Raw genomic sequence first — 14,429 nt, forward strand, 5'->3', positions numbered from 1 at the left:
GCCCATACCCAGGGGGTAACCACCCGAAGCCACCCAACCTCCTGATGGGTCCCAATTGCACTCCTCCCTTCACTCCAGCGGGGTCGCCTGTTAGTTCCCTGAAACTGGGAAGCTAGTCTGAACGGCGCCGGCGTGAAATTGCACTGACGGGAGTGGGAGATGCTAGCGGGTTCGGAGACTTCAGTCCCGGGCTCGCTAATAACATTAAAATAAGATTAAAGACAGATTAAAATCTCGTACCTGCTCTCCCCACCGTGCCGGATATCTGGCACTTGGAGATGCGTGCATGTCGGGAATGCATGCGTGAATCCCACAAATCGGCCCACAAGCGATTCTCCCAGCCCACCGAGCTAAAAGCTTAGAGCGTTGGGATGGGAGAATCGCCCCCAATAATTTTTACCATATCACAGAACAGATTGAGAGGTCAGAAAATCTTTGATAACAATGAGAATATCTAGAGGTGTTCACACAATTGAACATTAATCTGAAGAATGTCTCTGAGGCTTAATCCAAAATTACTGATTAGTTTCCTAATGGTAGTTAAAGAGAGCACATTATTCTACTGAAAGAATAATCCCTTAATTCAGGGGTTTCCTTTAATCCAATGTAAAAATTAAGATGAATATATTTTCCATTTCCCAAAACTAGGTTGTTGGAAACAAGAAACATTATTAACCATGAATTATAATTATTGTTAAACAGGTTAAATGAACTGTGAATGTTTACTGGTTTCATATTTCACTTAGTAAAGTAGCTCCTTGTTCTGTTTCCTGTTGCCATCATTGCAGAACGGTTATCAAACACAATTAATGAATATTTCTGTACTGCTCCTGAAACATAGTTAATGATTACTGAAATACACTATAACAAAGAGATGGGTATTCTTTGAGTTCTCTGTCTGAAGGCAGGTTTGAACCACGGCTGAATTATCTCCGGTACGGGTAAGGCAAGGAGTGAGGTCCCGAATTTACCCCAGATACAATGAGGATCGAACCCCATGTTGCTGACACAATATGGCCCACAATCTGACCAATTGAGCCAACCAGTTCCCCAGTAGCATGGGTGACCAGGTAACAGCCTGATAGCATAGCAGAAATGTCCATGTACAAAGCTGTTGGTATTCCGATGTTCACACTGTATGAAAGATAACCTGTTGAAGATGAGATACAGTCACAGCGAGACTCCTGAACTATTACAAGCTCTCCATCTGCCATTCATATCCAATATTCAATTTACAATTTCTGCAGCAGATTGGGAACACCGACTAGTTCACAGACTGATGGGCCCGAAAATTGTCTGTCATGTAACCATGCTCCTTGCAGACTGCCAGTGAGATGTCCATGTTAAGGGGAGGTTGGAAAGCATTAACCATCAGAGAGAAAACATCACCTTTATAAAATCAACAAGTTATCAACATATTCAAGTTGAGTCATGATCTGAGAATTTAATTGAAAATTGTTGATTGTCAAACGAGGTTTCCAATAACTTAATTTTAATTCCTGCACAAATCTTGACTGACACTGTAAAGTAAGTCTAACAATTCAGCAAAGACTGTGTTTTAATGCAACTGACATGTCTCTCTGTTCTAATTGAAGATCTTCAACAGAAACACAAGGAGACACTCAGGGAACAAACTGAAAGACTGAGAGTGAACACTATCCTCATAAAGGAGAAGGTTAAGATTTTCCAGCTGGTTGATCGATACGCTGAGCTGACGGTTATTTCCGCTGTTCGAGATCGGACTCTTGTAGAACATGAACTGCTGGCAAGAGGCCGAGACCATGAAGAATGGAGAAAGAAACATCTCCGGAAAGAACTGGAGAAAATCCGAACAGATCAATTATTTCAGAGCAGCATTTTGCGCAAATTTACATTTTTCAGAAACAAATCTGGGAGTTCAGCAGCAGTGAGCGGAGTTCCGGGAATTGGAAAAACAACAATGGTACAAAAGATTGTTTATGACTGGGCCACTGGGAAAATATACCCACACTTTCAATTTGTTTTCAGTTTTAAATTCCGGGATTTGAACACTATTAACTGTAGAATAAACCTAAGGAATTTGATACTGTTTTTCTATCCTTACTTTGGAAATATTCTGGGAGAGCTCTGGAAGAACCCAGAGGGATTGCTGATTATATTCGATGGTTTGGATGAATTCAAGGACAGTATTGATTTTGCCGACAATCGGAGGAATACAGAACCTCAGTCCATGTGCACAGATCCTGAATGCTGGTGTGAAGTGTCTGACATTGTGTACAGTTTAATACAGCACAAGCTGCTCCCAGGATGTTCAGTGCTAGTGACCAGCCGCCCCACTGCATTATATTTATTGGAAAAGGCTGACATCAGTGTCTGGGCTGAAATCCTGGGATTTGTAGGTGATGAACGGAAGGAATATTTCAACAAGTTTTTTGAAGATCAGGCGGTGGCAGCGGCTGTTTTCAAACACGTGGAGGAGAACGAGATCCTGTACACCATGTGTTACAACCCTTCCTACTGCTGGATCCTCGGTCTGTCACTGGGTCCCTTCTTTATACAAAGAAAGAGGAAACGGCAGCAAGTTCCCAAGACCATCACCCAACTATATTCCTACTATATTTACAACATTCTGAAAAACCATGGCCGAGAGATTGAAAACCCCCGTGATGTGTTACTGAAGCTTGGTGAGATGGCCTTCACAGGAGTCTCCGAGAAGAAGATTGTGTTTAGAGATGAAGATTTGATTGAGTACAATCTACAACCTTCCCAGTTCCTGTCTGGGTTCCTGATGGAACTTTTGGAGAGAGATGATTCTGCCCAGAGTGTGGTTTACACATTCCCACACCTCACCATTCAAGAGTTTGTAGCTGCACTCACACCATTCCTGACTCCAGATCCCAGGGAGATCGGGAAACTCCTCAGTGAAGCCCACAGCGAAGAAGATGGGCGATTTGAGATATTTCTCCGTTTTGTTGCTGGTCTCTCCTCCCCACAGTCAGCTCGACCCCTGGAGGAGTTTCTGGGTCCATTTCTTCATCAAACAACCTGCCGAGTGATTGACTGGGTGAAGGAGAGGGTTGAAGGACAGATTGGAGACACACAGACAGAATCTGGGACAAGGAAGCTCCTGAACACATTCCACTACCTATTTGAGTCTCAGAATAAAGCACTGGCTCGGAACACAGTGGGATCTATGGAAACACTTTCATTTAGCGTACTGCGACTGACCCCGATTGACTGTGCGGTCCTGTCTCATGTCATTGGACTCTGTGATACAATAAAACACCTCGATCTACAGCAATGCTACATTCAGTGTGAAGGGCTCCAGCGGCTGGGACCCGTTCTACACAAATGTCAGGAGTTGAGGTAACTGTTTGGTCTCATAGCGGATATTTTCATTGTTGAGAAGCCATTTCCTTTGTTCTAATAAAACAGAGGCATGTTCATTCGAGGACGTCAAGAGAGAAACAATGTCCAATGGTCACAGAGAAAGTGTGGGAGAATGGCACAAAGTAATAATGCTCATTTGAGAGCAGATGCTGATATGATGGGCCGATTAGCCTCCTTCTGAACCTGTAATAAATCTATGATTCTCCGATAAAACTACATCATTTCAAGAAGGCAGATTCTCGTGGAATAGGCGTGGGCAATAAATGTTGGCAAAACCAGCGATGCCCACGTTCCATGAATGAATAAAAACATTATTGGGATGAGTTTTAAATAATTAGAGCTGTAAAGGCCTCCCTCCAAAATGTGAAAAAGGATCTTTCCCTCTCCCAGCAGAAACCATCTGATTATGTACGATGCTATACAGAAATTAGTTTCTGTTGTTCGGTACAGCTTACAGTTTGTGGCTAATTATTATCAGTTATTTTACTGCGCTCTACCTCTGTTATGTATTACAGTAGGTGTGTGTTATATTGGGACAATGTCCCTTTATAAGTCACGTGATCACTGGTAACATCATCAGTTCGGGTTGCTTTCTGAATGCCTGCGTTGCGCTGCCTCTACTGGCAGCCTCTGTGAACTCCGTCTTGTTTCTTGGATTAACTGGTTGTAACTGAAACTCAGTGATTCTATTATTCATTGTGGGCCTCTGAATATAAGCAACCATTCTTTTAACCTCTATAACTCTTACAACGTCGTCAACCTTCAATTAAAATGCGGGGAAAGTTTAATGTGAAACTAGGCAGGCAGGCAGCTTTGTTTAACATGAAATGAAATTAAAGTTTTGGCCATTTCTTAGCCACAAGCACAGAAACACCAATTAAACTTAAACTCATGAGTTATTGTCTAATGCCCACAAAAATAAACTATTACATAACAGTAAAGCCCAAGATGCTGTGTTCTTTATTAACTGCTACCTACACTTGCCTGCTAACGGCAATGATCACTGTACATACGCCCAGTCCCTCTGCTCCTGCAATCCGTTAACAATTCTAACGATTATTTTATATTGCTTGCTCATATGACTCAGATTGCATCAGATGACTCTTGAATATCCATGTCCACCACATCAACAGCAGAACAACCATTGAACTTTTCTGTTGCATCTTCCAATTCACAACAGTATAAATCCAGTCGCAAATGGCAATTTTTTTTAACCAAAAAATGAACTCAGTTTTCTTCTGTGTCACTATTAGATTTACCATTTCCCTTTTGAACTAAACGTGGGCCGGCTCAGAGTAGCTGAATGATCAACTCTCCTCCGACCCTCGGCTAAGTTTAGCACTACTGCTCCAGGCTGGAGCCGCAGATTTGACGAAAATGAATTAACCCACTCTTTTAGGTTGGGGTTGCTGGCTCCCGGACCTCTCTTCATCCACTCCAACAAACTGAGATAGCTGGAAATTGAATCTGTATCAACTGCTTGGAAAGCAACTATGCTCACTATTATATTACCATCATTGCATTTAGATATTTCTGTGGTGTAGGTGCACTCACAGTGCTGTGAGAAAAAGAGTCCCAGGACATTTGACCCAGTCATTGTGAAGGAACGGCGATATACTTCCAAGTCAGGATGGTGTGTATTTTTGAAGGAAACTTCCAGGTGGTGATGTTTCCATTTATCTGCTGCCCTTGTCCTTCTTGGGATAGAAATCACAAGTTTGGAAGGTCCTGTGTAACGGGCCATTGGGAGTTGTTGCACTGCATCTTGTAGATGGTACACACTGCTAGCTCTGTACCTCTGGTGGATGGAATGAATGTTGAAGGTGGTGGGTGGAGAACCAGTCAACAAGCAGAGTTATCCCGGATGGTGGCGAGCTTTCTGAATCTTGAGCTGCACTCATGCAGACAAGTGGATGGTATTCAATCAAATTCCTTTCATGTGTCTTGTAGATGGTGGAAATGTATTTGGGAGTCAGGAGGTGAGTTACTCTGCGCAGAGTTCCTGGCCTTTAATCTTCTCTAAAAGCCACAGTATTGATATGTCTAGTCTGTTTCTGTTCAATGGTGGCATCCAAGATGCTGATAGTCAGGATTCAGGTGATGATAATCCCATTGAATGTAAAGGGAGATGATTGTATTCATTCTTGGTGGAGATGGGCATCGCCTGGCACTTGTCAGCCTTTCTTGAATATTATTCAAGCCTTGCTAAATATAGGCACGTCCTGCATTACTATCTTGAGGAGCCGAGAATGGTGCTGAACGTTGTGCAGACGTCAGCAAACATCTCCACTTCTGACTTTATGATGGATGAAATTTAATTGATGAAGCAGCTGAAGATGGTTGGGACGAGGGCACTCTCCTGAGAAATTCCTGCTGTAATATCCTGGAGATGAGATGACCCTCTCTTCACCCACTCCGACAAACTGAGATAGCTGGGAATTAAACGTATCAACTGCTTGGAAAGCAACTATGCTCACTATTATATCATCATTGCATTTAGGGACACCTGTGGTGTAGGTGCACCCACAGTGCTGTGAGAAAGAGAGTCCCAGGATTTTGACCCAGTCACTGTGAAGGAATGATAAATTTCCAAGTCAGGATGGTGTGTATCTTGAAAGGAAACTTCCAGGTGGTGATGTTTACATTCATCTGCTGCCCTTGTCCTTCCAGGGATAGAAATTCCAAGTTTGGAAGGTGCTGTTAAACGGGCCATGGTGAGTTGTTGCACTGCATCTTGTAGATGGCCCAACAACCACAACTATCTTCCTTTGTGCTGGTGTTACTCCAACAGGCAGAGTGGTTTTTCTCTGGTTCCTTTTTGCGACATGTGGTCGTATTCTGTCTTAATGTCAAGGGCAGACACTCTTCCCCCTCATCCTGAGTTCAGCTCTGCTGTCCGTGTTTGCATCAAGCCTGTCATGAGGTAAAGGACTGAGTGACCCTGAGTAAGCACAAGCTCAGAGTCAGCGAGCAGGTCATTGCTAATTAAGTGCCACTTGTTAATCTCGTTAGCCTTCCATTATTCTGTGGTGATCGAGAGTCGACTGATGGGGTGGTAAATGGACAGATTGGATTTGTTCTCTCCTTTTTATTTACTGTCATATCTGGGCAATTTCCCACTATTTTGGGTAAACATCAGTATGGGTTGTAGCTCTACTGGAACAGCTTGGCTCGGAACAAAACAACTTCTGGAGCAGTAATCTTCAGTACAATTACTGGAATATTATCAAGACCTATGATCTTTGCAGTATCCATTACCTTCAGCTATTTCTTGACATCATGTGGAGTGAATCGAATGAGCTGATGGCATATCTATAATGCTGGGGACATCTGGATGGTTCAGCCACTGAAGTTAGTTGCTAATATTTGAGCCATATCTTTTGCACTGATGTGCTATTCTCCTCCGATCAGAGGATAGGATATTTGTGGAGCCTCCTCCTTCTGTTGTTTCATCGTGCACTACCATTCATAACTAAATGTGGCAGGACTGCAGAGCTTAGATCTAGAAACATAGAAACATAGAAAACTACAGCACAAAACAGGCCCTTCGGCCCCACAAGTTGTGCCGAACACATCCGTACCTTTTAGGCCTACCTATAACTCCCCATCCTATTATGTCCCATGTACTCATCCAGGAGTCTCTTAAAGGACCCGCTTTAGTTTGCCTCCACCACCACTGACGGCAGCCGATTCCACTCGCCCACCACCCTCTGTGTGAAAAACTTCCTCCTAACATTTCCCCTGTACCTACCCCTCAGCACCTTAAACCTGTGTCCTCTCGTAGCAGCCATTTGCAGGCTGGGAAAAAGCCTCTGAGAGTCCACCCGATCTATGACTGTCAACATCTTATATACATCTATTAGGTCTTCTCTCATCCTACGTCTCTCCAAGGAGAAAAGACCGAGCTCCCTCAGCCTATCCTCATAAGGCATGCCACTCAATCCAGGCAACATCCTTGTAAATCTCCTCTGCACCCTTTCAATCTTTTCCACATCCTTCCTGTAATGAGGCGACCAGAACTTAGCACATTACTCCAAGTGGGGTCTGACGAGGGTCTTATATAGCTGCATCATTATCCCCGGACTCCAAAACTCAATCCCTCGATTGATAAAGGCCAGCACACCATTTGCCTTCTTAACCACGTCCTCCACCTGCGGGGCCGATTTTAGAGTCCTATGGACCCGGACCCCAAGTTCCTTCTGATCTGAGGAAACCAGAATTTCCTGGATGAGGAAACATGCTGCTGGAAAATCTCAGTGATATGAAACAGGATTTTTTGATCCTTTTCCTATGTGAGGATCTACTGGAAGAGGGAACTCCTGGTAATTCCCGGAGACAGAACACTAGCCATACCTGCGAAAATGTAGAGCTTGTTTAATATAGAATGTAGCGGGAGACACTCCTCCCATATAAACTAATCAAACAGAAATATTTCAACTTTCTAATGGGAGAATAATCTTTCCTTGTTGTATAAAATCAAAGGGATGGACGTTAAAGCAACAATTAGCACAGTTTCAAACAATAACTCACCCTGAGATATTATACAGATGTTATAATGTCAATAGTTAAGAAGCACAGGGAATCCCGAGGGATCCACTCTCACAGCTTTATCATATAACCCTCAGTAAATTCTCATTAAATCCTGGATTTATGTAACATCAGAAATGGTTTCATTTTCCGGAAACTTCGCAGGGTCAGTCAGATTCAGGAGGGTAATTCTGATGATCAGGAAATGAGACCAGAATGTGGGACATGTTTATAAATTACTTGCTTGTTCACAGGATGTGGTCATCACCTCCTCTAGGGGCCATTAGCAGTGGGAAATAAATGCTGGTCTAGCCAGCGACAACCATATCTCATAGGCAATTAAACAAAATATACATTTTGAGAGGTGTTAAAGTGGATTCCCCCACGAGGCAAACCAGTGAGAGTGAATTGTTCATCATTTTTCAATGCTGACTATTGCCGTTTCCATTCAACAGAAAGGGTTTGATATTATCTGATTTAATATTGTCACAGTTATTAGTGCCAAAGCATACCGTACATAGGGAAGGAAAGGAAAGAGTCCAGAATGTAGTGTTACAGTCATCGCTAGGGTGTAGAGAAAGATCAACTTGGGTGAGGTTTAGTATCGTAATTTGAATCAGTTCACCACTGGTGCTAAGTTTCTGACACAAAAATAGATCCAGCTATTTTTTCTGCTGAACATTAATCTGAATTTAATGTGTTTCTCACTTTCTCCATTTAGTCTGGGTGGCAATAGAGTGCGAGATTCAGGAGTTAAACTAGTGTCTGCGGCTCTGAAGAATCCAGAATGTAAAAGACAGAAACTGCAGTAAGTATCAGACTATGTGAGATTGCGTGAATAATCAGTGGATGTCTGACACTGTAAATTATCAGTGTCAGTAATAGTGCCATTAATAACCATTCCACATCATTCCTGTCAGTATTCGTGTTAAACACCACGGATTCACTCTGATTCCTGAAATTTTTATCTCTCTGATCTCCAGTTTGGAGAGTAACAGCCTCAGATATTCTCACCGCTGCTCTCAGTACAAACCAGTCAGTGATGTGTCTGAAACTGAGTTACCAATAAACTGCGAGATTCAGGAGTGAAAGGTTTAACTAATCATTTATAATTATTCTCAAAACCATTCATGAGAATAAACATGATGGAGAAAACAATTAAATGTTTATAGAATTACCAGATATGGCTGGTCGCATGTTCAATTTAGTTTAATTTGTCATTCAGATTACAGATGTTTATGTCTGTCGGCTTCTCAGTTTGATTAAACAGAGAAAACTGCTGTATATTGGTAAGGCAGATTACAAACTACATTGAATTCTGATGAGTTTTATGCCGAGGGATCCACTCTCAAATTCCCCGTGCCAAGCTGTTCCAGGATAGCTACAACACTGGATCTACCGGACAATGTGGAAAAAAGCAGGGCAAATCCAATCTGATGAATTGCCACTCCATCAGCCTGCTCTTGATCATCAGAAAAGTGCCTCATGAGCATCACTTCAGGAGTTCCTGAGGGTGATGTCCAAAGCCCAACCACCTTCAATTGCTTTATGAATGACCATCCTTCCAGTATAATGTCAGAAATGAGGATGCTCACGAATGATTGCTCAATGTTCAGTACTTTTGACAATTCCTCAGAGACTGAAGCAGTCCATGTCCATAAACAGCTAGATCTGAACAAAACAGAAAATGCTGGAAGGCTCAGCATGTCTGACAGCTTCTGTGGAAAGAGAACAGCTCACCCTTCGAATCTGGATGACTCTTCGACAGAGCTACCGTCTTAAGGTCTGAAGAACGTTCAGGCTGAACCTGATAAATAGCAAATAATTTTCACTGCACAAATGCCAAGCAAGGACCATCTCCAACAGAAGGGAATCTAACGAAATTCCCTTTACATTTAATGGCAGCACCATCGCTGAATCCTCGACCATCAATATCCTGGGTGGTGGGGGCGCACTGGGACCATTGAACAGACACTGAACTGTAAACACTATGGCTCCAAGGGTAGATCACAGTCTGGGAATTCGGAGATGAGGAACTCGCCTCCTGTCTCCCAAATCTTTGTCCACCATCTCCAAGGCACAAGTCAGCAGTGTGATGGAATCCGCTCATCTTGCTGGATTGACTGCAGGTTCAAAAACACTGAAGAAGCTCATCCATGGAAAAGGAGCCCACTGGATCAGCTGGCCATTCACCAAATTAAACATTGACTGTCTCCACCACTGACGCACAGTGGCAGTATTTTACCACATACAAGGTGGAATGTAACAGCTCACCAAGGTTCCTGAGCCAGCATCATCCAAACAGTACTATCCATCACCGAGATGGACAAGGATATAAGAAGGATGGAACTCGAACCAGCTTCAGATTTCTTTCCAAACCACACACCATTCTGACTTGGAATATATTGCTTTTCCATCACTGATGCGGGATCATAATCCCGAATGTCCCTTCCTGACGGTTTTGTACCAGATGTTCTGCAGAATTTAAGACGAAGGCTCACTACCTCCTTCTCAAGGGCAATTGAGGATGGGCTGCAAGTGTTTGCATTGCCAGTGATACCATCATCCCATGAAAGAATTAATAAAGACAAGCGCTACCCACTGAAGGGATGGGTAATTGTGCCCGTGTGTAACCCAAACAGTCACAGAAGAGAGAGAAAACAGCTGCGACAGCACAACTTGCGTGACCATTGCACAGGCCAGAGAAATTCTAAAGATTGATCTGGTGGAACTATTCAATATACTCAGCGAGGGTCTCAAATGTCCTGGTGTTGTGCTGTGTTCCATACAACCTGGAGTTAGAGTGGAGAAGCTTTGCACAAAGTGTGATGCAATACAATCTTGACCAGGTGCTTCATGATGAGGAACCCCATGGATCACAGGCCAGGGACATGGGATATGTGTCAGGGAGGATGGAGATTCAGTAATGCAGATATACTTTCTACGAACCTTAACTCACACAGCCATTCAGTGTAATAAATCTTCCACCATCTCCAGCACTGTTGCTGTTCCTGTGAATGTTTTATAATTTCCCTGGAGCCGTCACTACATGAAACAAAGGCATTGGAATTGTATTGACCTCATTCAGTGCTGTATTTCTCATCTCACATTCCCAGTGAACTGTTAAAGACCCAGTAATATGGTGAAGGATTTTGTTAGTGGTGCTCCATCTCTGAATTTACTGAAAATACATACATAACAAAGTGACCAGTAACAACGAAGTATAACCTTGTGAAGCCCAAGGAAATAACCCCACCATGACAACCACCACCATCCCTGCACTTTCCCCTGAGCCACAGGCAGGGTATTTATCTCTCTCCTCTCCTCTGAGAATTTCGATGACCGTGGCCTTTGTCCTCGGATTTCCTGAGTCCTGGAAGGATCCGGCCAATTGCGGGTCGTCTGCACAGATGCTGGAGTTGTCTCTATCATCAGAGCTTCGTAAGGTGCTTGTGTCACAGTCGGAGCAGAAGAGGACCCACTGCCCACACCATGGGCATCCTGAGAGGAGCTCCAAATGCTGCAGGCAGCCACTCTGACATCCATTCAGGGCAAACCGGACCCTCCCTGTTCAGCTGGGAAGTCCTGACAGTTGCACCAGACACATTTTCCCACTCCTCCCGCAGCCCGTGTTCCACAGAGCTCATGGAGGTGGTGAGAACATGTAGGTTCATGTGTATTTCCTGTGGGTGATAGGCTGGATGTGACTCTCCATGAAGGTCACCAATCTCTCTGTGGAGGATGCTATTTGTGCTCATACCTGAGATATGGTAACAGTGCTGGCCTGGATTGACTCCTCCATCCTGTGTGTATGGATACACACAGCCTTTCGAAATTCCACCGGATGTTTAAATACCCTTCGCTGCAGCTCCAGTATCTGCTGCATCGTTAAAGACTCCATTCACATTTCACCTTCCACAAGCTGGCTCTGCCCTCTCCCCTCTAGAGTGTGAGTGAACTCAGCTAATGCTGCCTCCATCAGCTGCTCGGGTTTGTGTGTGCTGTCCTGTGCTGCCAGATTGTAACCCCTTTGCTACTCGTGTGAGACATTCTCTGCTCTAGCAGGCGTTATGGGGAATAATATGACAATCCATCCTCCGACGACCCCTTCTCATCCTCAGAGGTGCACACCTGTTGCTCACTCACCGCAGCAGTTGATTTGTGAGAGAGTGAAGAATGTTAGAGGGTAATGCACATTCCAACATGTCCTGCAGACTGTTCCGAATCCAGAGCTCCATGTGACCAATGATGAACACACAAGCACCAAGTAATGGACTCAGCAGCAGAGTCTCTCCTGTGTCCATCCATTCACTCACTCTCTCTGGATCGACAACCCATCTCACCATCAGCGATTGCCCACCGAGCCTCCAGGTATCCCAGCTCCAAAACTTCATCTTCCATATGGTGCACGTGGGAATCCTGTGCTCTTCCCTTTCACCATCATCCTTTTTGTCATTTGATCACTCCGGCACTGCCATTTTGTTCTTTCCTTGTCACCCGCCCATCCCCAGCTCCCTGTCACTTAAAACAATTTAATTCACTGCTATTTCCAATTTCTAAGTTTCACTAATTGAACTGAAACTCAATCTGTTTCTCTCTTCACAGGTGCTGCCTGACCTGATGAGAGTTTCCAACATATTTTATTTATATTCCAGATTTACAGCATCAATATAATTTTGACTTCTGTATGAACTGTAGTTGTGTTTCTTGAATGTCCCGCGCTGTACATTATTATTGTTAATGATCTTATTCTTAAAAACACTGTGGATTTACCCTGATTCCTTTTTATTTTTCTCTCTCTGATCTCCAGTCTCGATGATAATGATCTCTCAGATTCTTGTGCCGAGGACCTGGCCTCTGCTCTCAGTACAAACCGCTCACTGACAGATCTCGATCTGGGTTACAATAAACTGGGAGATTCAGGAGTGAAACTGCTGTCTGTGGCTCTGAGGAATCCGGACTGTAAAATACAGAAACTGCAGTAAGTAGCCGACTGTGTGAGATTGTGTTTATAATAACTGAATATTCAACAATATATTTTTACCACTGATATTTGACTAAAAAACACTGCCCATTACTATTGGCGTCAGTTATGAATAAGGAAAATTGCTTTTCCTCTGACTCCTGTTGCTTCCCTCTCTGATCCCTGAGCAATGGGATGTCAGTCCCACAAATCCTTATGTTCAGGGAGTAGGGGAATAATGTTATGGTGCACCCTCTGAGGTCCCCTCCTCCTCATCAGATGCGCATGGCTCTCCCCGGACACAGCATCCATTGATTTGTGAAAGTGGGGAGAGTGAATACATGACAGTAAATGGACGACAGGACATGGTGGTGGAGTCTCACTGTTAGTGACAGATGGTAGTACAGTCGCGAGAGGTGAACTTAGTTCCAGTGATCAAGATGCAAAATCAGTTTGGGTAGAGATAAGAATTAATCTTAATAGTTAAAAGGTCACTTGTGGGAATCATTTCTAGGCCCCTAACAATATTCAGAAACTCCGACACAGTACACAGGAATGGGCTCTTGTAAAAAACATACTGCAATAATCACGGGCTGTTTTAATCTTCATATACAAAGAAAAACAAAGAACGACACAACACAGCAACAGTCCCTTCGGCCCAGCAAGCCTGTGGTGACTCCTAATCCTTATTCAGACCCAGTACTTACTGCCCATACGTGGTTTCTATTCCTCTGTTCCTCTCTTGTTCATCTATCTATTGAGATACACCTTGAATATTGGCAATGTGCCTGCTTCCACCACGACCATTGGCAGTGCATTCCAGGCACCCCCACCCTCTGTGTGAAAACGGACCCCATACATCTCCCCTAAACTTTGCCCCTCTCACCTTCATCCTGTGCCTTATTGCAGTTGACCATTTGACAATGGGAAAAAGTCTCTGACTATCCACCAGTTCGAGGCGTCTCATAATTGTGTATACCTCTATCAGGTCACCCTTCCGAATCCCTTTTTGTAGTGAAAACAATCCGTGATTATCCAACCTCTTCTCGTACCTTAACCCTCCTTGATCAGGCAACATTCAGGTCAACCTTCTTTGCACCTCTCCAAAGCATCCACATCCTTCTGAGAGTGTGGCGAACAGAACAGCAAGCAATATTCCAAATGTGGCCTGAGGAAGGTTTCATACTGCTGTTACATAACTTGCCAACTTTTATACTCGATGCTGTGGTCGATGAAGACAAGCATGCTGTGTGCCTTCTTGACCACCTCATCCACCTGTCTTGCCACTTTCAGGGATCTGTGCACTTGTACGCACAGATCCCTCTGTAGGTCAATGCTCTGATGGGTTCTGCCATTTACTGTATAATTCGCTTCTGAATTTAGGTCTTTTGCATGAATCAGATTATCAAAATCATAGAAATCAGCATAGAAACCCTACAGTACAGAAAGAGGCCATTCGGCCCATCGAGTCTGCACCGACCATAATCCCACCCAGGCCCTACCCCATATCCTACCTGCTAATCCCTCTAATCTACACATCCCAGGACATTAAGGGGCAATTTTAGCATGG

The 14,429-nt window shown here is 43.8% G+C and overlaps 1 protein-coding gene across 1 annotated transcript in view; it reads left to right on the top strand.

The window, feature by feature from the left end:
• LOC144482114 (NACHT, LRR and PYD domains-containing protein 3-like) overlaps positions 1 to 14,429 on the top strand; it is a 123,382-nt gene that overhangs the window by 32,726 nt on the left and 76,227 nt on the right. The window contains exons 6-8 of the mRNA XM_078201348.1: positions 1,596 to 3,345; positions 8,618 to 8,704; positions 12,707 to 12,877. Coding sequence (XP_078057474.1) covers positions 1,596 to 3,345; positions 8,618 to 8,704; positions 12,707 to 12,877 — 2,008 coding nt within the window. The remainder of the gene's footprint in view (positions 1 to 1,595; positions 3,346 to 8,617; positions 8,705 to 12,706; positions 12,878 to 14,429) is intronic.

This window comes from Mustelus asterias, assembly GCF_964213995.1.
Source record: "Mustelus asterias chromosome 26 unlocalized genomic scaffold, sMusAst1.hap1.1 SUPER_26_unloc_18, whole genome shotgun sequence".
Lineage (NCBI taxonomy): Eukaryota > Metazoa > Chordata > Chondrichthyes > Carcharhiniformes > Triakidae > Mustelus > Mustelus asterias.